This window comes from Urtica dioica, chromosome 6 (assembly GCF_054948205.1).
Source record: "Urtica dioica subsp. dioica isolate 48M chromosome 6, U.dioica_male_clone48M_v1_H2, whole genome shotgun sequence".
NCBI lineage: Eukaryota > Viridiplantae > Streptophyta > Magnoliopsida > Rosales > Urticaceae > Urtica > Urtica dioica.
Genome location: NC_142761.1, coordinates 44,766,997 through 44,791,351, shown reverse-complemented (window position 1 = coordinate 44,791,351; position 24,355 = coordinate 44,766,997). Strand labels below are relative to the sequence as shown.

At 41.1% G+C, this 24,355-nt stretch overlaps 5 protein-coding genes across 9 annotated transcripts; 2 read left to right on the top strand and 3 right to left on the bottom strand.

The window, feature by feature from the left end:
- Window positions 1-3,147: 3,147 nt before the first annotated feature.
- LOC149394586 (hydroxyacylglutathione hydrolase 2, mitochondrial-like) lies at window positions 3,148-5,322 on the bottom strand. 3 transcript variants are annotated; one of them, XM_089617715.1, is made up of 9 exons: window positions 5,173-5,299; window positions 4,789-4,936; window positions 4,538-4,720; window positions 4,218-4,421; window positions 4,011-4,134; window positions 3,822-3,922; window positions 3,674-3,748; window positions 3,486-3,584; window positions 3,148-3,412 (listed from the first exon to the last, which is right to left on the bottom strand). In XM_089617715.1, exons 2-9 carry the CDS (start codon window positions 4,846-4,848, stop codon window positions 3,266-3,268), a joined length of 993 nt encoding a protein of 330 aa, XP_089473841.1. In that variant the 5' UTR covers window positions 4,849-4,936; window positions 5,173-5,299; the 3' UTR covers window positions 3,148-3,265. The 3 variants fall into 3 exon arrangements, with proteins under 3 accessions (XP_089473841.1, XP_089473843.1, XP_089473842.1); XM_089617717.1 differs by lacking the exon at window positions 4,789-4,936 and having other exon boundaries at window positions 5,173-5,322; XM_089617716.1 differs by lacking the exon at window positions 5,173-5,299 and having other exon boundaries at window positions 4,789-5,121.
- Window positions 5,323-9,744: 4,422 nt separating this feature from the next.
- On the top strand, window positions 9,745-11,618 carry ABCI15 (trigalactosyldiacylglycerol2). Of its 3 annotated transcripts, none has more exons than XM_089618379.1 (5): window positions 9,746-9,908; window positions 10,014-10,911; window positions 10,990-11,105; window positions 11,192-11,282; window positions 11,357-11,618. In XM_089618379.1, exons 2-5 carry the CDS (start codon window positions 10,093-10,095, stop codon window positions 11,447-11,449), a joined length of 1,119 nt encoding a protein of 372 aa, XP_089474505.1. In that variant the 5' UTR covers window positions 9,746-9,908; window positions 10,014-10,092; the 3' UTR covers window positions 11,450-11,618. The 3 variants fall into 3 exon arrangements, with proteins under 3 accessions (XP_089474507.1, XP_089474505.1, XP_089474506.1); XM_089618380.1 differs by having other exon boundaries at window positions 10,979-11,105; XM_089618381.1 differs by having other exon boundaries at window positions 9,745-10,911; window positions 10,979-11,105.
- Window positions 11,619-14,686: 3,068 nt separating this feature from the next.
- LOC149394584 (GPI-anchored adhesin-like protein, putative (DUF936)) lies at window positions 14,687-17,473 on the top strand. The gene is made up of 4 exons (XM_089617331.1): window positions 14,687-15,695; window positions 15,781-16,101; window positions 16,183-16,274; window positions 16,353-17,473. Exons 1-4 carry the CDS (start codon window positions 14,934-14,936, stop codon window positions 17,158-17,160), a joined length of 1,983 nt encoding a protein of 660 aa, XP_089473457.1. The 5' UTR covers window positions 14,687-14,933; the 3' UTR covers window positions 17,161-17,473.
- Window positions 17,474-18,066: 593 nt separating this feature from the next.
- On the bottom strand, window positions 18,067-19,788 carry ABCI17 (non-intrinsic ABC protein 3). The gene is made up of 4 exons (XM_089618439.1): window positions 19,565-19,788; window positions 19,194-19,237; window positions 18,611-19,113; window positions 18,067-18,552 (listed from the first exon to the last, which is right to left on the bottom strand). The coding sequence occupies exons 2-4, from the start codon at window positions 19,204-19,206 to the stop codon at window positions 18,298-18,300; spliced, it is 771 nt and encodes a 256-aa protein (XP_089474565.1). The 5' UTR covers window positions 19,207-19,237; window positions 19,565-19,788; the 3' UTR covers window positions 18,067-18,297.
- Window positions 19,789-22,375: 2,587 nt separating this feature from the next.
- On the bottom strand, window positions 22,376-23,738 carry LOC149394582 (protein SHORT-ROOT-like). Its single transcript, XM_089617466.1, has one exon. The coding sequence runs from the start codon at window positions 23,629-23,631 to the stop codon at window positions 22,405-22,407; it is 1,227 nt and encodes a 408-aa protein (XP_089473592.1). The 5' UTR covers window positions 23,632-23,738; the 3' UTR covers window positions 22,376-22,404.
- Between the last annotated feature and the right edge of the window lie 617 nt (window positions 23,739-24,355).

The window sequence follows — 24,355 nt, the reverse complement described above, 5'->3', positions numbered from 1 at the left end:
GACCAACAAAGTTTTTTTACATTGTTATAATAATTTTAATTTAGCAAAATAACTTAAGTGTCATAATCAATATTAAACTAGCCCATTTTTATCCGAAATGGTAAATATTTTTTTGGCTTCAACCAGACATCTTGTGATGCGAAATTGATCTCGACAACTAGTAACAAATTTTGTATTTTGTATTAGTATCAATCGTTTTATATTAATAATTGATATTATTGATCCGACTCATGCTGGGTTCTATTCTTCTTTCTGCAGAGTTAGTTTTATTTTTATAAGAGCTAAAATCTTTTATTTTGGCTGGCCCAACCCAGTCCTCTCGTACTAGGGTTGGCTCCTCGGAGTTCTCCCTTTAACAGTGGCATTCGGATCCACAGCACACGAAAGGAAGGACTTCCGTATGTTCTTTGTGCCTCACGGAAATTCCCGTGTACCGAAGTGACGGAAAGGGCAAAAGGAGTTTCGACAAGTGTCAGAAGTGGCAGAAAAGCTGTCGGAAGTCATGAGTAGTCGAACAAGTGAACGTTGGGGTTTCAATGAACGTTAAAGAAAGATGTTGAAAAAATGTTATGTTTTTTACACTTTAATCTCTATTTCATTTTACACTATATATACATCTCATTTTTCTTCAATTTTCACAACTCACATTTTCAACTCTCTCAAATCTCTTTACAATCTACATTTCTCTCTACCAACTTTTTATATATTATGCATGCTTAAGTTTATGGATAAATTATATTTTTGGCCTCTCATCTTTGACCACTTTAACAAGTTGAAACCTCATTAAAAAAAACTGCCGTTTTGGTCCTTTATGATAGTTAAATTTTCATTTACAACCCTTCTGTTATTTTTGATGTCAAAATAAGCGGAAAATGATCATGTGTATGTCACGTGTTAATTTAAAGAAGGGTATTGCAGTAAATTAGCATTATATTAAAAAAAAAACTAAAGCCCTCTCTCTCTCTCTCTCTCTCTCTCTCTCTCTCTCTCTCTTTTTCTTTTCTTTTTTCATTTTCTTACGATACATATTGTTCTCTTGAATCTAATCCTTATCCTCCCTGACTTCACTTGCAAATATCCCATCCATTTTGTATCACAAAATAATAAGGTATATCTAAAATCCACAAAATGCAAAACCAGCAAACAAATCTAGAACCCAAAAACACTCAACTTGCAGATTAGTCCCAAGAATCACTCAAACCCCAACCCAAAAAAAGACCTTTCACAAAACCAGCAAACAAACACAACACAGCATAGGGCTTCGTTCCCCCTCTCTCTCTCTCTCTCTCTCTCTCTAGGATCTGATTTCGCCAAAACCCACACACAGAGAGAGAGACTCGAACGACTCTCTTTCTCAGTACTTTCATTGTACTCCTATCCATATCGAAACAATCGAAACAGACCAAACCACCATTGACAGATCGCGAGCCGCCCCCCCCCCCCCCCCCCCCCCCCCCCCCAAAAAAAAGCAAAAACTCCTCTGATCGAGCGGCCATGGAAACAGGCTGTGGCGATCGAGCATTGTGACTCGGATGGGATGGGGACAGCGGTGGTGCCTTAGCCGTCGCTGATTTCGATGAGATGAGCAAGACTGGAGGGGACGAGGACGACGAAGACGAGTGCTTCTACGAATCCCTCGATCGCATTGCCTCGTCTTTTTGCTCTTGTTCCACATCCCCCTCCTCCGACGAACAAGAAATAGAAGAAGAAGAAGGAGAATCTAATTCTTCTCGTTTGGTCTCGGATTCACCGAATTATGCCGAGAGGAACCACTTCCCGATCCCAAAGTTTCCAATGCGAGTCTCCAAGTACGACGTCTGGATCTCCCAGCCCTCCTCCGTCTCGGAGCGCCGCTGCCATTTGCTCCGGGAGATGGGACTCAGCGGCGACCCTTCCCTTTCCTGCTCCTCCACCGACGCCGGATTGTGCCGCCGCGGAAACGTGTCGCGCTCGGCTTCAGAGCCTCCACGGAGATCGACCAGAATCCATGACCGGCATCGCTAGGGTTTTTGTTTGGGTTGTTGTATCGGCTGAGAGGATTCGATCTGTATGTGTCTGTATGTGTGTTTGTGTATATATGTAAATGTGTATGTGTATGTGTATGTGTGTGGCAAATACTGAACTCTTCCTTTTTTTTTAACAAAACTTAAAATTAAAAACAAATAAATTGTATAGATGAGAAGGGCATTTTAATAACTTTACTCTTTTTATTCGACACGTAAGCATTTTCTGTCTATTTTGACACTAAAAGTAACAGAAGGATTATAATTGAAAATTTGATTATCATAAAGGATCAAAATGGCAGTTTTTTTAACGAAGTTTCAACATGTTAAAGTGGTCAAAGACGAGGGACCAAAAATGTCATTAATTCTAAGTTTATATTATATAAATTTTTATTATAAGTTTAATTTATAATATATAGTTTTGATTTATAAAAATATATTATATAGTTAAATTTTTAAAATTATAGTTTTATAATTAAAGTTTTATAGTTATTATCTTGAAAAAAAATTATACCCCATATAGTAAAAATATTTAAAATTAAAGTTTTATAATTATTATCTATAAAAAAAAATTATAATATATAGTTTTGATTGATATCACGAGTTGAATTTATAGCCGTAGATATCCATAGTGACTTGATACGTAATCAGCTCGCATCTTTGTCTTAAGCTTGTCTTAACGCGTGTCTTTTGCAGCCGATATGCTAGATGAAGAAGTCCAAGCCTTCTACGAACACCTTTTCAATATTTTGTTCTTGATGACAACGCATCTCTATCTTTATTTTAGTTATTTTGCCTCAGTTGAAAAAGTTGGCTATTTTGCCTACTCATTAGACTCATATTTATGAGTCTTATTACATCCCCTATGGGCATAGATCTCAACATGTTTCCAGAAGCTGCACCAAAACTGTTGACTTGAGAATTCAACTCAAATAGTCTCAAGATTCTATGAATGAAAACCCAATTTGAATTTGTTCTTAGGACCTCAAATTCTCTAAGTTAGAGCAAGGTTATAATAAAGGCAAAAGTTCAGATGTATGTCTGCAAGTCGATAACAACATTTTGAATTTCCTTATGATTTCTATCGATATCTGTTGGTAGCTTGTATCTCCATAAAATCGATATATTCGTCAACCGGTATCGGTTTTTCAAACCTTGTTAAATAGGTTTAAAACTTATTAAAAAAGAATAGCTACATTTAGATTTGGCTGGTGATATTTCATACATTGAAAGAAGGAACAAACAAAGGGTATGTACCAAAATCAAAAACTATCTTTTGCTTCACGAATGAGTCCTAAAGCCTGAGCATCATTTGCAGTAGAGGGAATGTTCAATGACTTGCGAATCTCTGTACTTGAGCTCCGAAGAAATGGATTGCAAGCCTTCTCCAATTTCAGAGTACTTGGAATCTGAGAAAGGAGTATCCGACAAAAATTGAGAAAGCTGAGAGCTCATAAGAAGAAGAAGAGAGCAAGAAAATACCGTTGGTAAGCCTTTGCTCCGAAGATGAGCAACTTGTGCCGCATAGGATCGAAGTGCCTCGTTTTTGGGTTCGATAGATAGTGCAAACTTCGAATTGCTCTGATGATCCAAATAAATTTGAAAACGCTGAGTTTGGTGAAAAACAAATAAACAAGAAATTACAAGAAAGATAGAGAGATATGGATTACCAGTGTATATTCATGGCCACAATAAATGCTTGTTTCATCTGGCAAACTCGTGATCTTTTTAAGAGACGATGACATCTGTAACACGTTGTGTGTATTAGAGCAATAACAAGAGTACTGAATGTCCATACTAAAACATTTGAAAGCAAACCTGTTCTGGGGTTCCCTCGAATAATTTTCCACATGATAAGCTGAACAAAGTGTCTCCCGTGAAAATTACACTGGATTTTGGAAAATAAAAGCTAATATGCCCTGCAATATAAACATATAAAAAATAAAAAAGAATTAGCTGTTTTCTGACAAAAAGCTAAGACCTTTGAGCGGAAAAATGAAATTAAACCTCTTGTATGACCGGGAGTCTCCAAAACTTGAACCTCGTGGCCTGCAAACATCCACTTGTCTCCATCACTTAGAACAATGTCGAGACCAGGAATGCGATCCCGGTCCTTGCTTGACCCAATCACCTACAACACCAACAACATCAAATATAATCATATTGTTGAATGTAATCACAACGATAATAATATCTGAGGAAGAAGAATCATACCTTGGCACCGTACCTTGCTTTCAACTCCATATTACCGCCAGTGTGATCATGATGATGATGAGTGTTCAATATGTATGTCAGATTTCTATTTTTCTTGCTCAAAGCATCTATCACAGGCACGGATTCAGAAGGATCAACCACACAAACAGTCCCCGTATCAGAGTCGTGTAGAAGATATGCATAGTTGTCCTTGAGGCACGGCACCTGAAAGAAACAGCACAAGTTTTGAATATATCCAACATCCTGGATTGCCGTTTCTGATCATTGAAAACTAATCATGAATAAAAAACATCAGGGTGACTTAAATCTGCAAATCTCACCAACTCGATTTGCAATGAGGATGACATGTTAACGACGCTGCAGAACTGATCAACCCGAAGCGAGCGACTTGCTCCGCGCAGAGTCTTTAACGGCATTGAGAACAACTGCGAAAACCCGTAAAGCAACCCCTTTCGAAAGCACATCTGCCTCATGCCCGGCCATACCGAAAATCCACTCCTTACCTGCGAAAGATGTTCATGAAACAACAAAGCTAAAAGCAAAAAACAAACGCTCACAACAAAATCTCTACCTTTTTAACAATGGAAAAGCTGGCATATTTTTGGAGACTCTTCATTTGGGATTTCGACATGTCAAGGACAAAAAGATCAAATTTCCAAGTTCGAGTATTTAATGTCCTAAATGTCTAAAAGTCAACATCTTTTCGCCCCTGTACCTTGCTGCTACACACACAAACATTCACACGGCTTTAACCTAAAATTCCTAATTGCTGCGCACTTAAAATTGAGAAATTTTATGGTGTATTATATTTACGGTGTAGGAGCAAAAAATATGAAAATTAAAAAAAACAAAAAAAACTGAACAAATTCGGCTATAACTTCTCAAAAGCAGGTAAATTGACATGGCACCAGAAAAACTATTGAACAAAACATAATATGGAGAGAGAGAAGCAGACCCTTGGAAAAGAAAGGGAAGCCATTGCAGGGGAGGCCTTGGACATCATCATTCGTGCCAAACAATTTAGAGAGAGAGAGAGAGAGAGAGAGAGATGTGTGTGGGTTCGCACTTCCTTTTGGGGGTTGGGTTGAGCACTCAAATTTATTACGAAAAGTAATAATAAATGTTTTGCTTTCGTAAATTCCCCCCACCACACTTGCAAATTCCAATAGACAATACGCGTACAATTTACTTTTTATTTATACTCTTTTTATGTTAAATCTTTCCTTTCCTTTCCGTTCCTTTCCATTCCTTTTAAACAAAAACAAATAATAATAAAACAAGGGAGTCCGAGCAAAATAGCAAAGTCAAACGTTGTAATTGTCAAAATAGCCAATTTTTAGTTTATTTTTAATGTGTAGCCAATATACCACATTAACAGTAAAAAAATACAAATTTGCCCTTCATTTAAATAATATCAAACCAAAATATTTGGAAGATTCCCGCGTCCAAAAAAGAAAGAAATGAAATTGGAATCGCGTGAATAAATGCCAACTAAAACAGATCCATCGTGATAAATGCATATCTAACAAATCCACCGTGATAAATGTTTATCTTTCAAACACGCAACCAAACCTACACCGCACGAGAAAAAATTCAAAAACAAAGTAAAAAAAAAAATCTTCAGAAATTAACATATACAAATTAATATACGTATATAAACCTAAATAAACAGAAATTAATATACGTATATAAACCTAAATCTTCATAAATTAACATATACAAACTAATATACATATACAAATTATTTTCTGTTTTTTCTATTTATTTAGGTTTATATACGTATATTAATTTGTATTTGTATATTAATACGTATATTAATTAACAGATATTAACAGAAATTAACAGGATTGAAATCGTGCCATACATGAATCAATGAGTGAAAAATCTTCAATCAAAGCTCTAATTTATACAAATTAATATACGTATATAAACAAGGTAATGAATGGATTTACTGTGGAATTTTCAGTCTTTCGATTACCAAATTTTCAGTCTTTCGATTACCAAATTTAGTCTTCAATTAACTTAGCAATGCCAAGATTCGTTCCCAAATTTACAAAATCACAAGACTAAACAAAGTCAACGGCCATATTTATTCCAATCCAACCTACGAATCTACTGATCCAATTCTAGATTCCCGAACATCACAACTCAAACCAATCTAAATAAAAACACTAAGACTAACACACACACAAAAAAAAAAGATTCATTTCCATTCCTGGTAGATTCAGGCACTGAACTTCCTTGAACAACTCCTGGACCACCATTAATAAAACAGGAAGAAGAAAATAGAGTGGGACGTGGTCGAAGAGGCCTCGCTTGGCAGTGTGGGCCCAGACCTGGAGGCTGGAGAGAGCTACGCCTCCGGTGACAGCGGACGCTAAGATGTCTGAGACGATGGCGTTTTCGGCCAGCATCGCGGCGGAGGATGATGACGTCGGACTCCGGTGAGGACGCGTAAGATGATTCCGGTTGAGTGGATGGTCACGGTGGTGAAGGAGAGAGAGTAATGAAGAAGATGAAGGCAATCGATCTCCACCGCCTGAGTCTGGAACTCGACGTCGATCGTGGCCTTGGCGTTGGGGTCGAACTCGTTCCGCGCGAACCTCGACAGCAGGTTCGACTTCCCAACCGCCGAGTCGCCGATCAGCACGATCTTGAACAAGTACTCCTCTTGCTCCGACGACTCTTCTTCCCCTCCTCGCCCCATCTTTTGATTCTATTCCCTAAATATCACGTTTATGTCTATATTTGTAATACAAGCTCACCACTGCGTAATTGGAGGGGTTTTGCGTATGTGAACGTGATTATTATTAACAGAATATCTTGGCAATCAAATCATAAATATGTTGGCAATTAATTTTGAATTTCTTTAATTATATTTTTATTTAAAAAAATTAAAAAGGGCAAAATTGGAAGCAAAAATATTGGCTTAAACACCACGTCAGCGAAATTGGCTATTTCTCAAAATAAATGTAAACGTTGACTAATATGCAATCTCAACGTTTGAATTTGGCTAGTCCGTCTAATTTTTCATAAAACAAAGTGATGTTATAGCTAATAATTAATTGATTAATATAATATTCATCATTTGTTTAAATTTGTAAAATAAAATAAAATCTTAAAAATATGTAAGGATCATGTGTCAAATTGAAGGGGGCCTCTTTTTCCTCTCTGTCACACCGGGGGAGGAAAGATTTTTTCAGATTGATTATTTTTCTTTTAAAGTATCATGTGTCAAATTGAAGTTGTCAATAACTTTTTATCAAATGAAAATTTACTTATATATGCATAGGTCAATATTTTATTAATAGTGTAAAAAAAAAATTATAAAACATAATTTTATTTATTTTTCTAACTACAAAAAATGAAAAAACTTTCGTTAGTTTTTTAATCAATCAGTTAGATATTTATATATGAAATCTATATCTTTAGTGTACGAAGAAGTCATACGAATTAGTGAGAAAATTTAGGGAAAAAATTAGCTAGTGTTCTAAAATCTATTCTCATCATTTCTTGCTTGTCATGACGTGTGTCTTCTTGGATGACGTGATGTATATTGCAATCTTGGCTGATATGAATGGCCAATTAGCTATTTTTAAATGGCATAGTCTAAAACAATTGAAAGTCGTTTAAAGATCGATTGGATTGAGCCAGGTCTCTTCTAATTTAATGGCTCAATGTTTAAGTGGTGTTGACCTGAAAAATTAGTACAACAATATCTCACGAAAAACGAACGCAGTTCCTAGGATTCCGAGTGTTTAGGTAAGACTTTTTCTAATTAAAAACTAATCTCGTAGTAGAAAAATAGTAAATGAGAGTGTTGAACAATAGGTGAAGATTATGATTAGAGCTTGTGTGTATGTGAATCTGCCTCATTCTGTCTGATCCTCCTCTTATTTATAGGCGTCTCGTGCCGTGTATATGGTCATGGTGTCGAGGATTATGGGGTGATCAATCCCACGATCTAGACGATTTCTTAATAACTGATATCGCTATTCTTAGTAGTGGGTGGCTATTCCCCGGATGCTCGACTTTAACCATCGAGGTGTGCGTTTTGCTTTGGTTTTACACGTATTTATTTTGTTTTGACTAGTCTTTGACCTATCATCTTCTATTCTCTTCGAAGTTCTGCTTGATAGGATTTGTTCTTGACTTATGAACGGATCGTTCATTAACCTTCAGGAGTTCTCAGACCTATTTGACTCGAACTCGGTGCTGGATATCTCTCGTTCTCGGGACTCCGAGTAACATTTTCGGTCGGTTCGAATTATGTGAGTAACAAGTGGTAAGGCGATAGTGCATGAGCATTCTTGTTGTCCTCATCCAAAAAAAAAAAAAAACTCTTAATACTAATTCAATGCTATGAACTTTTTTTTCTTTCAAGTTACTGACCCACATCATAATCAAATTTGTTTCACCCAATTTATCCCACCTTTTTAAGCGAAATTTGTTGTAACTAACCAAGTTTGTCATTCTTATTGGGGGAATAGCCCAAGTTTCATTTTATTAAGCAAATAGCCCATATTTTCGGCTCAGACCATAACGCCCTTGGTAAATTCGCGAATAGGTTAATTTAATTAACCTACTGGAGTGAGTTAGGTTAATTAATTAACTTATTGGTTGAATATTAGTTTAGGTTTTTATTTTTTTGTGAGTAAAGTTAATTTACTAAATGATTGAATTCGGAATTAGGTTAATTAATTGAATGCTTTGAATATCAATTGACTTAAGTTATGATTTTTGTAAATTTTTTGTGAATTTCAAATCATTCACGAATCAGTTAATTAATTAACGTTACTCACTCCAGAAGGTTAATTAATTAACCGATTCGCGAATTGTTTCTTCTTCTCCACCTCCAGCGAACCCGAGGTTAGGGTTAGGTTTAGGGCTTTGCTTCGCCATCGACTTCTGAGACCTCAGGTTCGATCGTGAAAGCAAGGCAGTGGAGGAGCCAAACCCTCCGCCGCTTTCCTCTTCCATCCGGCGGCGGAATCGTTCTTCTCCGGCGGCGTGGTTGTGGAAGCGTTGGCGTAGCGACGGAGAACTTGGTCGACGGAGGAGTGGCCGAACGAGAATGTGTTGCCGGACTGAGACACCACCAACACCGCCGTCTCAGCGTCGCATTTCGTGCACAGCTCCGACGCCTTTCGGATCAGAGCTGTCCGCCGCTTCGAGAACGAAACCAAAAGATTTTTGGCGGCTTTGGGCTCTTTCGTCGGCGTCGCCATGGAAGAAAGTTTAATTAGATGAGAGAGAGAGAGAGAGAGAGAGAGAGAGAGAGAGAGAGAGAGAGAGAGAGAGAGAGTTGTGTGAAAGGGTAATTTAGGTAGTTTAGATTAGTTGGGCTATTCCCTTAATTAATTGAAACTTTGGCTATTCTTTTAATATTAATAGGTTGATTTGGCTAGTTAACAAAATAGCCCCTTTTTAAAATTAAAAAAAATAAATAAATTGAAGCCACAAGTGCGTGAGTGCGTGGGCGGGCGAGGCCTAGGGCAGCAGATGGCATATGATGGTAAGTACTAATTATAAATAAGGGGTGAGCACGTGCAGATCACATGTCACGCTCTATTCAATTTCAGTCCCAAACTCCAACTCCGACTCGTACGACACCGATACAGGAAGCAACCGAACGCATCACCGCTCTCTCTCTCACACAAACTCTCCGCTGCTCCGGCTTTGCAATTTAAGGTGAATCCCCAAACCGCATATGTTTTTAGGGCTCTTATAACATTCCCTTTATCGTTTATCGATTATTAAATCTTGCAAAAAAAAAAAACCAACGCTGGTGTGAAGGAGCGAAATCTAGGGTGGGCAGAGAAATTGGAGATAGATAGGCATCGTATGCTGTTTGGTTAGTCAATCGAGAAATTCAATGGCTCAGTTATGCCGGGTCGGCACGGTGGGATTGTGGCCGACGAGCACAGCCCGGCGGCAGAGTGTGTTGCCGCCAAGAAGAAAACTGTCTGTCATCACTGCATCCGCCGCAGAGGCAGAAGAATCATCCGAGAAGAAGTCATCGGAGAGCAGAAGAAGCCCTCTGGCGGTGGCGTTGGAGGCTCCGCGTCGCGTTTGGAAGCAGACGCTGCGGCCTCTGAGCGACTTCGGGTTCGGCAAGCGCAGCGTCTGGGAGGGCGGCGTGGGGCTGTTTCTGGTCTCGGGGGCGGTGATTCTTGCCCTGACGGTGGCCTGGCTGCGAGGGTTCCAGCTGCGGTCGCGGTTGCGAAAGTACTCTCCGGTGTTCGAGTTCTCGCAGGCGTGCGGCATCCAGACTGGCACTCCGGTGCGCATCCGAGGAGTGACGGTGGGCAACGTGGTGCGGGTCAACCCGTCCCTCAGAAGCATCGAGGCGGTGGTGGAAGTGGAGGACGACAAGATCCTGATCCCGCGCAACTCCCTCATCGAGGTCAACCAGTCGGGCCTGCTCATGGAGACCATCATCGACATCACCCCCCGCCACCCCATCCCGGAGCCCTCCGCGGGCCCGCTGGACCGCCCCCGCTGCATGGCCGAGGGCCTCATCGTCTGCGACCGCCAAAAGGTCGAAGGCAGGCAAGGCGTGAGCTTGGACGCCTTGGTCGGCATATTCACGCGCCTCGGACGCGAAGTCGAGGAGATCGGCGTCGCCAACACCTACGCCCTCGCCCAACGAGTCGCCTCCGTCGTCGAGGACGCCAAGCCCCTTCTCCTCCAGGTAACTCCCTCTCTCTCTCTCTCACGTAGGACTCGAATGTGTAACATTAAATGGGTTTTTGATGTAGTGATGCCTCAGATGCAAGCCATGGCTGACGATATCCAGCCCTTGATAGCCGAGGTGCACAACAGCGGTCTCCTCACGGAAGTCGAAGCGCTGACCAAAAGCCTCACCGCAGCATCCGAGGAGCTCAGGTTACTCTCTCCCCTATGTCTCTTTCATGTGTCTGTATGACATTCCACAATCATACTCTATTCGTTTATTATTATTGTTATTGCAGGAGAGTGCATTCCTCCATCATGACCCCGGAGAACACCGAGTTGATTCACAAGTCCATTTACACTCTCATTTTCACCTTGAAAAACATCGAGGTATCTATCCCTTCTTTCAACCTCACTCTCACATTCAAAATCAACGATAACTGTGTGACTCCTTTCCCCTGCAGAACATAAGCTCCGATATCCTTGGGTTCACCGGTGACGAGGCTACAAGGCGAAACTTGAAATCACTTATCAAGTCACTCAGCAGGTTATTATGAACATACCGACAAGATTGAGCGTCAACATCTTCACCGCTAAATTGTTTGCTTTATTTTTATTCCGCATATCTCGTTAAACCTTTACCAACAGCCTTATTTTCTTCCCATTTTTATTATATAGATTTTTTCTATTTTAACAAGCCAAGTGAGTGAACATGCAATTTCCGTACTTTTTTTTATTTCATCTCTAGTCTTTAGGATGTTTGTGAGCAAATGAAGCTTTAAGAAGGGATTCTGAGAATCCTTACAGTCAATCCATCCAACACACAAAAATATTGCATTCAGTTAGCTGGGCTTGAATGGCAGCGAGGATGTCGGGGGTTCCTAAATAATATATATAGATAGTTGGAACAGCAAGCAATATGTAAGACACTCTTAGGATAGTGTAAGGAATTGATTGAATGATAAGGGAAAGCTCTTCTCGTGGCTATGGACTGCCTTCCCAGCTTGATATCGCGAGAGTCCCTCGAGAAGTTGAGGTTGTTTTAGGAACCGTTTGAATCAGGTACCGCCCTATATGCGGAATTTTTATATGGCCGCCGAAGCAGAGTGTTGATGAGAATTTTCTTTTTTGTTTTTAAATAAAGAAATACAAAAGTCAGAGATTAACATATCCAAATATTTAAAAAAAAAGACTTGAGCCAGATACGGCATTGAAGATCGTTTATTGCAGACTTGTTTTTATCTAGATAGGCTAGCTATATATTATTTTGAACCTTGCTGTTACCAAAGGACTTTCAATTCATTGAATATCTTGATTTTTTTTATGTGTCAACAGCCAATAGTTGCCAGATCACATGTGGCATACAATGCACGAGAAGAACGACGCTCATTTATGCTTTTCTATTTATATATTATTATCATAATTTTTTTGGAGGAAATAAAGTTGATTATTTTAACGGCAGGAATTTCATGACATTATGGTGTATAAAGTTTAAACTGGAATCTGATTAAAAAAAAGTATAAACTGGATTGGGTTTGGGATCAAATAAATAAAGAAAACTAAAAAAGAAAGAGGAAAACAGAGTAGTGTGCAGCCGACACGCCATGACGTTGTTGCTAACACGCCCATTACCTCGCACATGCTCCCCTTTCGCTACACACTTACAAATATTTTATATATTATTAACCAAAACCCTCTCTCTTTCTTTCTTTCTTTCTTGGGTTCTCCTCCTTAACCAATAAATTATTCAATTTTTTTTTTATTATATCATATGCTTATATTTATATAATACTGAATCCAGATTCAATTTGAAGACAGTGGCAATTCTATTTCCCGTACTGTTTTGTGTTAAATTTAATCTTAAATCAAATTGGTGTCAAATAAAAAAGTACAACCGATATATAAGCACATGTTTATTCACACACACAAATAATATGAGAGATTATCGCCAATGCAAAATGACATTTTCTTCAACTCTTTCAAGCCCGTCCATCACCTCGGAAAAAAACATCATGATGAATCACATTCGCTAAAGACGTCAAAATTTCTTGTATCTCAAACGGTTGTTTCCATCTCTCTTTATCAATAAAAATATTTTTTCAATTCAGTAAGCTTAGTCAACCGGTTCATGAACAACCCATCCAAGCTCCACATGGAAGCGGTAATGAGAATCCTTCAATATCTCAAATCTACTCCAGGTACTGATCTTTGGTTCAAGAAGCATCATAGCCGCCATGTAGAAGTGTTTACAGATGGAGATCGGGCAGGATCGGTGTCATATCGAAGATCCACCTCGGGTATGTGTACCTATGCATGGGGTAACCTCATAACTTGGTGAAGTAAGAAGCAATCAGTAGTAGCGGGGAACAGTGCGGAAGCTAAACTACGATCTCTTGTAATGGAGTGTGATTGATCACCCCATGTACTCGTAATAAAACCCTATAAATAAATAGGGAGCTCGCTGAACAAAGGACGACACATTTTTAGACACACAAAGCCCTTGTCATTTTATTCACCTATCGTTTAACACGCTTGTTATTTTATTTATTTTACTAGATTCGTTTGTATATAGATATAATCTTGTTTAGACACTCGAAATTCTCAAGACTGCGTTCTTGGAACCAAATGCTCTTCGTGAGACATTCGTTATACTAATTTTGTATGTCAAAACTTTTCATATTTTTTTTTCTCTACACATATAATCAACTTCATCTGGTGAATAAATAAAAAAGATATGAAAAATTGAGACTAATAAATAAATTATTTTCTAATGGATTTGTCGCATGCCGCATAAATGAATTGACTAGTATGTAACTTGGAAACGTATGAATTATAATCTATGGACGAGTACCGGAAGTTATTGAGGAAGGTGAATATGTGAATGGAGGAGTGACATGGCTATAGTGTTATTCAGCCTAATCATATAATGAAATAGCAATAGATTATTCCTATCCCATGTTCAGTGCACAACACACTACTCCATTTCTTTTAGAAAAATATAATTCTATTTTTTGGCTTTTGTGTTTTGCTCGTCTGGATTCTCTATTTTCATATTTTAGTTTCTTGGCAGTTTGTAGCGGAAAAAAAAAAGATTTAAGGAAGAAGAAAAATAGGATCAATACATTCCAACAACTATTCCCTTCCATGTTTGCAACATTTTTTTTGTATGATTTTCGGATAAAATAACTCATAGCATTGTAGGCTTCGCTTATTTGATATTATTGGTATTTTTTTCTTCAAGTTCGGTTTCTTTTTTTCTTTTTTTTTTTTAAAGGGATTTCCTTTATTTTCAATCCAAGCTATAACTCCTCCATCCTTCCCCATTCATGCCATTTGGTGACACTATTCTTTCAATACTTTTATTTTTGTTTTTGCGTTACGCCAAAATTTGGCTCTTTATTAGGATCATAAAGCATTCATGTAGAATAGAGATTTGGACAAGTTAACTCCATTTTATAATAAGCGGTAGACGTTTATGGTCAACTTTAAATTGATTAAAAAAGATATTCAAAATTTATTGTCAAATCAGTTTGATTATATATTTACTGAAGGTTGGCTAAATAGCAATTTCGAACGTCTAATTAAAAAAAAATTGAAAGCAACTTTGTTATTTATAAAAATTGAACTCACGACTTTCACTTTGAAATTAGTGTGAAATTATCGACTAGATTAGAAGTTAGGTACCACAAAGTCTAATCGGATTAGTTTTCTAATTTTATTAATATGATGAAAAGATATAAAATTCTATCATTAAAAAAAAAATGTCATTTTTTTTTATCAGAACCAGTAACATATAGATATGTAAATATATTTGTGCAATGGCATATGATTGCATGTGTTCCGATTTTGTATGATTGAACTGCCCCCTTTTGTTTATTCCCTTATTTTATTTTGTAGGCTTTTCCCCAAAATATTTGGTTGCATTTTGCAACTTAATAATTTACAGCAATTCTGGTTTGTTGGTTGTTGTTTGGAAATGAAATGCAATTGATTGATTGAAATTTGAAAGAAGAGAGTTGGAGTGTCGGTGGTGGTGATGCAATGGCGAATCTGGTGGCGGGAGTGCTGGTTCAGCTGCTGCAGCACATGAAGACGGAGGTGAAGGTGGGCGGCGAGCACCGTTCGTGCCTGCTGCAGGTGATCGGAATCGTGCCGGCGCTGGCGGGCAGCGATCTGTTCCCCAACCAAGGGTTCTACCTGCGCGTGTCCGACTCCAGCCACGCCACCTACGTGTCCCTCCCCGACGACCAGGACGATCTCATCCTGAGCGACAAGATCCAGCTCGGCCAGTTCATCCACGTGGACCGCCTCGACGCCGCCTCCCCCGTCCCCATCCTCCGCGGCGTCCGGCCCCTCCCCGGCCGCCACCCCTGCCTGGGCTCCCCCGAGGACATCGTCGCCACCCACGCCCTGGCCTTCCTCGACCCCGACAAGACCACAGACAAGAAGAAGAAGAAAAACACTGAGACCGCGACAGAGAAGACCACATCAACGAAGAAGCCCCTGGCTCGGATCAAGTCTCTCAACACTCGGTCCGCCGCCGCCCCCGGGTCCCCCACCAGCTGCTACTCCCTGCCCACCTCTTTCGAGAAGTTTGCCAACAAAGTCCAGTCTTCTCATTCTCAGAGGAAACCGACAAAGTCCAGTCCAGTCCAACAGGGAAAGAAGGCCGCTTCTATGCGCTGCAGCCTGGTTCAAGGCTTCGACTTTGGGGCCAAGGCGTTGCGCAAGAGCTGGGAAGGCACTATGGAGCTCAGGCCCAGAAGCACCACTCCTTCCAATCCCCCTCGCGTTTCCGTTTCCGTGAGTAGTTCCTCCCCTTTTTCCTTTCTTCTCTTATTGGGATTGAACTTGTACAATGAATAAACTCGGAATCTGTAATTAGCAGACTCCGAGGAGGAGTACGTCGAGTGACAAGTTTGTGGGCAAGGAAGACAACAGCAAAGCGCAGGTGTCTTCCAAGCCCGTCTCTAAACAAGAATCCAAGGTTCGCTCCTCCACACCGACACCGACACCGACGCCGACGCCGATAGTAACAAAGAGGGCCACTGCAAACGGGGCAAGGCCGTCCTTTGGGAACAAGTCGTCCTCGTCAGCATCAGGAGACCCCACAGCCAACCTTGTGAGAGTGGCCATTAACAGCAGACGGCTGAGCGAGACTAGCGTTTCCTGGACTGCCCTCCCGTCCTCGCTCGCAAAGCTTGGAAAGGTATTTTTGCTATTTCTTCTCGCTGCTTTCGGAGCGCTTTGTATTGAGAGATATTTATTTATGTGTGTGTGTTTGGAGTAGCAAGTGATGAAGCAGAGAGACAGTGCGCAGACAGCGGCAATAGAGGCAATCCAGGAGGCTTCCGCTTCCGACACCCTTCTTCGATGCCTCAGGTACACACACACACACATCTCTTCCTCTGCCTTTGTATTCTATTATTATTCACTCTCATCTCTTGTTTCTCGTGCCAGCATATACTCGGAGTTGAGTACGTCAGCAAAAGAAGACAACCCGCAGCCGGCAGTGGAGCAATATTTGGCGCTCCACTCAAGGCTGTGCAGTGGTCGCACCATCGCCGACTCTCTCTCCAAAACAATCCGTGATCAGGACGCCGAAGCCCCGCCTCCAGAGGAAGCACTGAAGGTGTCTTCGGAGAAACGGAAGCAAGCCTCCACGTGGGTCCAAGCCGCACTTTCCACCAACCTGTCTCCCTTCTCCGTCTACACCAAAGACCCGTCTCAAACCCAAAAGAACGCCCAGTCTGTACTAGTCATCGAGAACGCGAAACCCCAGGTTCAGGTTCAGGTTCAGGGAAAAGTGCGGCAGATGATGGGCGGCAGTAAGGCGGCTTTGCCGGGGACTCCTCGGCGGTCCACCGACGGCGCGAGCACCGCGAACCAGAAGGCAGCGGTTGCGGAGTGGGAGAGGGGGAACGGGCTTGACGAGGCCGTCGACTTGGCCGAGAAGCTCCGGCTTCACTCCCAAGATTGGTTCTTGGGCTTTGTGGACAGGTTCTTGGACGCTGACGTGGACTCGCTGTCTCTGTCGGACAACGGCCAGATCGCGGGGATGCTAACGCAGCTCAAGAGCGTGAACGAGTGGCTGGACGATATAAGCCTGAGCAAGGACCAAGCGGACACCACGGTTTCAGCGGAGACCATCGATCGGCTGCGAAAGAAGATCTACGACTACCTTCTCACGCACGTCGAGTCCGCTGCCGCTGCACTCGGCGCCGGCTCTCCCAGGACCCGACCCGCTCAAGTCAAGTTGAGAAAATAGATTTTTATAACTTGGACTTTGTGTGTGCCTTTTAAGCTTCTGTGCCCTATTAACAACCACCAAGTGGGGATGCCCAGTGTGTTGTTCATTTATTGTGTGTACATACAATTCACATAGGTTTGAGTTTGAGTTTGAGTCATAGGTTGGAGGGAAATTGGTTTGGAAACACAAGATAAAAAAAAATGTCAAATACTGCTACTTTTATCTTTTGCTGTTATTTTTCTTTTTATTTTGGGTGGGTTTGATTTCAATTTGTTATGTGGGATCATACAGATTGTATTGAATAGCAAGAACATTGATATATTTTTCCTTTCTTCCCATATATTAAGTAAATTTGTAAGCCTTCTTGCAAGGAATGCTTTATGTTTCATGATATATTATAGGCAAATCGGAAGCAGAGGCCTTTAAACCATGTGCTAATTTGATCTTTACACTTGAATTTTTTGGTCCATTTAGAATTGTCAAGAGTGGAAAACTTCGTTTATTTATTTTTAGTTCTTTTTAGCAAAATATCCCTTCGATGTAAAAATACACTTTTTCTCTCATTCCTGTCTCAAGAGCATTTCTCTGTCTAGAACACACAAAGTGTGCTTCCGATTCCATCATTACAAGTTTTACCGCATTCAAGAACCAAATCCGAGCTGATATGTCAAGTTTTGACGGCAATACTAGATCAAATTTTTACCACACTCATGACGACATCTTGGAGCATGTATTGCACCTCGACAAGTTGTGACGGTCTTATTATAATTAAATTTGTTAGACACCATAAAGTCTCAATTTTTCTCCAAGTGATCGGCCAAGCACTACTAAATTTGAAAAGCTTCTTTGTCTCGAAGAAAAAAAAAATTCATCGAGCTCCATAGTCATCACAAAGACCAAGGGGATATTATCGTATTTTCAGGTAACAATCAATAATTATATATTTGTTCTAAACTTGTAATTGACATCAGTTGTTTAAACAAGTAAAATAAATTTGCTCGTCTGTCTCACACCATCCAGTGGTGGTATTTGGTCGAACTTGAGTCACATCTGTGTGGTGATAATTGGTATAGGTTGAAGCTTTGCAGTTACAAGTTGATTACATACATGATTTGCCATTTTGAGTTGCTTATATATATATACCATGACGGTGATTCAAGAGCTGAGTTGGAGAAACCTGAGGGCCATGGGATGCTTGGCGTGGGAGAGCATGTCGGGTTTCAAGACCTCGACAATCTGTCCGTCGACAAGAAGACAGACAATATCAGCAATCCTCTGTATCTGCTTCACGCTGTGGGAAACCATCACCACTGTCATCCCTCGCGTCTTCTTCAGCTTCACGATCACGTCCTCTATGTTCTGCGTCGATATCGGATCCAACGCACTCGTCGGCTCGTCCAGCAGCAAAACCTGATGAGCTCGTCTGTTATACAACACAAGTAATACGGAGATGAGCTAGGAATCTTACCTCGGGGTCGTTGGCGACAGTTCTAGCGAGCGCGACTCTCTGCGCTTGGCCCACGGAGAGCTGGGCAGCCGTGCGGGAGCAGAAAGAGGCGTCGAGGTCCACGAGATCGAGCAATTTGTTGACTTGATCGTCGGTGAGCTTCTTTCCCACGAGACGCGGACCGTATCGGACGTTGTCGGCAACGGTTCCTTCGAAGAGAACGGGGAGTTGGAAGAGCATTCCGACTCTGCGGCGCAGAGAGAGGACGTTGAGATCGCAGATGTCCCGGCCGTCGAGCAGCACCGAGCCGGAGGGTGGCTCCCAGAGGCGGTTGAGAGCCCTGAGGAGGGTGGACTTGCCGCTGCCGCTGGGGCCTATGATGCCCACAATGGACCCCTTTGGGATCTGCAAACTAACTCCGTTCAGAATCGAGTCTCCCTTCTCCGACTCTTTCCTCAGCTCAACTATCTCCAATTTCAGACCCTCTTCCTCCACCGCCAATAAATGCTCCTCTAGATCCCCCTCTGTCCACACATTCACGAATACCAATCAATCCATATTCCTAACACACAGATTCAATTTTGACTGTTTTCATTTTAATTACCTGAACCCGCCATTTGATGAACCCAACCGGGAATTGCTAGATCACTATCAACACAAATTTAATGCATGAATAAGTTTATATAATGATAATAATAATATGAATGAGCGCCGAGACAGATCAAAAGGTGTTGATGAGGAATATTGATTATCGGTTCATCACTTCTCAAAATCTTTAGCGTTCTCTGATTATCCGTTCTTTTTTTCCCCTTCTTTCGAATGAGTTACTTGACGAAACAAGCTAATAAACAAACAGCAAAAACTGTGCGTATATCTTCTAGAATTCGTATGCCTTCCTACAGAGTTTAGATAGTTGACAATCGGAAATTAAGTTAATTTCCATAGAAAATGCCTAAAAAACAAAGCGATGAGTACCCGGAGCTGTGTCGCAGCGATTGAGAGAGACGATCGGAAAATGATTCTGCTATTCCTAGTGTGGGTTGACCACACTTAACGCTTCTAAATTGATTCTAGGTCGGATCCCAGGTAGGCTTTCACGTACACGTACTCATTCCTTTCTTTCTGATGCTAAAGCGTGGACACAAGTTGCAAATACTTTTCGCGGAAAATATCAACAAGTGGAAAGTACGCATATGGCACTATTTTTTTTTTTTAATGTTTGTTAAAATGAAATAAAAAAAATGTTGCAACAATTGCTGTCTCGGTGGAGAGCTCTCTCTCTACATAATCTAGGTCAAATTTCTTTTATAACAAATGAATCTAGTTACACGATCATATAATAAATAATATATTGTGAAAGTGTAGATGGTATATGTGTGAAATCGATTACTAGACGTAGATACAATGAGAGTTCTCAAGTGACATCAATTTAGGTCAAATATTGAATTTTGGTAATCTAATGGGTAGCGAGTGTTTGATCTGAGATTTGTTATTGGATAATAGATTAAAGAGTGGATGTCATAGTTAATAAGAGAAGAAGCTCGATCTCAAGTGGCAGCCAATATTTGTATTTCGTCGTTGGAACTAAGAATGAAATGATAAGCGAATAATTGCATGCAAAGGAGAGAGAGAAAGAAGTGCACACCAACCCATCTAACATATACAGTCTTATCCAGAAATTAAAAATAAAGTTGGTTTCCACTATAAAATGTTGGGCTAAAGGCAGTCAAATAATAAGGTAATTATAGGCAATAATTAATATAATATGCTATTCAAATCACATGACAAATATGCGATCTACTTGTGTTCGCCACTTTGCATGCCTTTTTATTTATATGTCAATTTATTTGTATACTTCCACTTATTATTAGTTCACTTCCTTTGAACTTTTCTCTCATGTTTTCTTCTTCTTTTTTGGCCATACTTCTTTATTGTTTTGCTATATATGTATGCGATCACAACGGTCCCTTTGAGCCCATTTAATCCAGAGAAAACGGAGATCTAAAAACAGCTAAATATCGTTGTGGAACTAGTTCTTGTTTTTGCTCTCAAACTGAATTTTAGAAGTCGCGATCTGTTTGTCTGCTACTCATGTTGGCTAAGAGACATCATTGACAAGATCATTCCTACGTAGATCATCACATGCACATCAAATAGAGAGCTTCAATATCTCCATAACTTTTTTACTCTTTCGTCATATCAATTTGTGTTGTTTTAGATGATGATGCAGATATGTGTCATAGATCAATACGCCTACATACATATAGACAAACGCGAGATATAGCGTAAAAATACACGAGATATATTGTATTGGCGGATGACATATTATAAGAATATTTTAATTCTGCTGTCACCTTGACGAAAAGAATTATACATAAATTTATGGTGAAACTTTCAATTTTTTTTAGAAAAGCCATACTTACGAGATTACAATATGCATGATATATGTACTACATTTTATTTATGTTATGATTAGAATGCTTGCAACTATATTACCAGTTAGCGGTAAATTTTATTGACAAGATTTGACCACTGCGGTCAAATCATATGATATTTTATTTGTTCCGGCTATTTCGGAAAAATTTCTAGCTTTGTTCGAGAGTTATGTGCAACATTGAATATCTTCGACATGTCATATTTTGTCCTCTACATGGTTGGAATTGCAAATTGGGCCACAACTTCTCATAACTCAAGTGTCGCTCCTACTCTTGCTTGCCTCCTCTATCAGATAGGTACACGTGTTGCGCATGTGTCACTCCGGCTCATTTAGTGAGACAGAAGAAGAAGGTGGTTATGCTGTCTCTTAATCTCCATTGATTTTATTTGATTTGATTTGCTTCTGGTCTGTACTTCATAATAGATTATTGTTATTCACCTGGTTTGTTTTTGTCATTGAAAATTACCAAACACTTGGTGAGTGTTTGAGATTGAAGTTTAGATTCAAAGAGAGTCTGAGATGAAATTGACGAGTAATAATAAGAAAACGGTCTTGAAGCGGGGATCGTTCATATGATGAGACCATCGTGTACTATTGACTACTTTTCATATAGTGAATTTTCTTTTCACTATACAAATTGTCTCCAATGTAGGTGACGTTGCATCAAATAACTTGGTTACCATACTCTCTCTCTCTCTCTCTCTCTCTCTCTCTCTCTCTTTTCTTGTTTTGCGCTGACTTGAGACCGAATGAATGATCGGGGCCTACCTTTTGATTTTCTTTGAGAAGAGATATACAATTTAGTTTAACGCTACGTTTTTATATGGACGACATATAAATCTAATCTACAGTTTTAAATTTTACTAGAATCGAATAAATCGCATAAATATGAAGAGTGCGGTCTAATTTAATAGACTACATTTTTTTGTCCAAAATGTAATCTTTTAAAAAAAAATTGTAAATGATAAACAGTTTTGTGGTAGTACTGTGGCGCATACATTGACTCTACATTGTATGCGACATAATCTTATTTCTGACTAAACAGAAGCTCAATTTGAAGTATTAGCCTGCGTAGATAAATTAAACTTCTGCATGATCATGTCTATGATTATCCTATACAATAATATATATATATATATATATATATATATATATATGAATAAGTAACAAGATTTCATAATGGAAGCATGTACGCTTGTATATTGGGCCATATGTAGACGTGCATGATAGTATATATGGGGTGTTCTTAGAAGTAGGTAGGTAGCTTGGGGATTATAGAATGATGATCATGTGCATGAATGATGATCATGTATAAACCCCAGCTGCTAATTATCAAGAGATATAGTTATTATACGGCATATTTAAGGAAGGAAGGTAGCTAGGGTTTCCAGGCTGAAGCCCAAACGACGGGCTGGTCTTTCCACGTCAAGTAGATCCCAGCACCACACTGGTGCTGCTGTGGCTGAAGCAGTCCCCACCCAGAACTCACGTATCTCTTGAGCAACGCCCTGACGTCATCGATGCCGTCATCGCTGTACGGCACGGGAGAGAAGGCCGTGCTCATTCTGAGGCTCCACTCACTGCCTTTCTCTCTCCGCTCGCACTCCCACTCATCATCATTCTCGTTCTCGTTTTGATCAGCATCGTCGTCTTCGTCGCAGGCTAGGACGCGGAGGACCCCTCTGGCGCACTCCCTCTCGAGCATGAGCCTCTCGTTGCTGGTGGGCGAGAAGCTCTCCCCCAACATCTCGAAGTAGAGCGCGTAGAATCGAAGGCACTCCTCGAACCGCCCCGCGAAACCCCCCTGGGCGGCCCCGCCGCAGAAGTCGGCTTCCTCTTCGACCACCGTCACGATGTCGGGGTTGAGCGCGCGCAGCGCCGCCACGAGGGCGCGGGGCGAGCGCGCCCTCCGCAGCGCCCCCGCGCAGCTCACGGCCAGGGCCTCCCCTTGGCGGACCCCGATGCCTTGGGGGGTGAGGTCGGAGGCCACGGCGAACTCGAAGGGCACTCCCATGAGGCGGGCGAACTTGTCCATGCGGCGGCCCACCTCGGCGGCGAGGGCGGCGCCGCCCGCGGCGGGGTGGAGCACGGTGAGCCTCACGGCGGGAGCGTCCTCGTCGGAGGAGCGCGTGGCGAGGGCCTCGAGGAGGGTGGGCCACTGGGTGCAGAGGGTGGCGCCGAGGTCGAGGACGTGGAGGGCGGGGCGGCGGTGGAGGGCCTGGAGGAGGGCGGCGTTGGAGGCCACGTGGCCGAAGGTGGTCCAGGGCGTGGCCTCCTGGAACTTGAGGGCCAGGGCGCGGGCGGAGTGGAAGGAGCGCGCCTTGTGGGCGGCGGCGGAGAGGGCGCGGAAGCGCGTGGGCCCGCAGGCGGTGGCGCGGCACAGCAGGGCCTGCAGGAAGCATGCGGCCAGCTTCTGGTGGGCGTCGCCGTAGGGGGACGACAGCTCGTTCAGCATCCACAGCAGCTGCTGGACCTTGCCCGACTCCTTCTCCGATATGGCCCGAGCGCACTCCCGAAGCAGCCGCGGGGCCCACGACCCATCCTCCACACTCAACGCCTGCGGATCACCGCTGCTCAATACCCCTACCCTTGTTGTTGTGTCCATTCTTTTTTTATGACTCAGCTTCTCAAACTAACTAATGTCCTTCATCACATCATATACTCACACTCACTCACCTCCTATCTAGCTATTTGATATGCCTCCGTGTTTTTTTTTTTTTTTATAATTAAAACACTTGAATTATAAATCATTATTATCAAACTATTCTGTTTCCCATTCCATTGTCATCACCTTGCTTATCGCTATATGTTTGTTCTATGGATCTTGTGCTTCTATCAAAGTATATCTATGATTGATTATTTGAGTGTTTCCTGCGTGGGACCCATATATGATAATCATTATCGATTATACATTCACGCACACACATATATGTACTGTATATACTGTATATATTAATTTAGGAGAGCAGAATGAAAGAAGGTAAAGCTTTCAACAAGTTCGCAGCGTTAGCGTTTGACACTACTACTATACTAGTACTATTATTACTCTCATTAAATTCGTTGCCAAAACTATAAACTACATACAAAAAGCATACCTTTAGTGCAACACAAAACGGTTAATTAATGTAGGAATATTGTTTTTCTTTTAAACTGTTGTTTTTTTTAGGATGCAACACGAGGACTTCCCAGGAAGTCTCATATTAATATTACTTTCGTCCAAACACGTTTAACTTCGGAGTTCTGATGGTATCTAGTGCATTAGCGTTGGTATGATATCCAACGTAGGAATATTGCTGAACGTACGGTTTGTTATTTGGTCAAATAAAAAC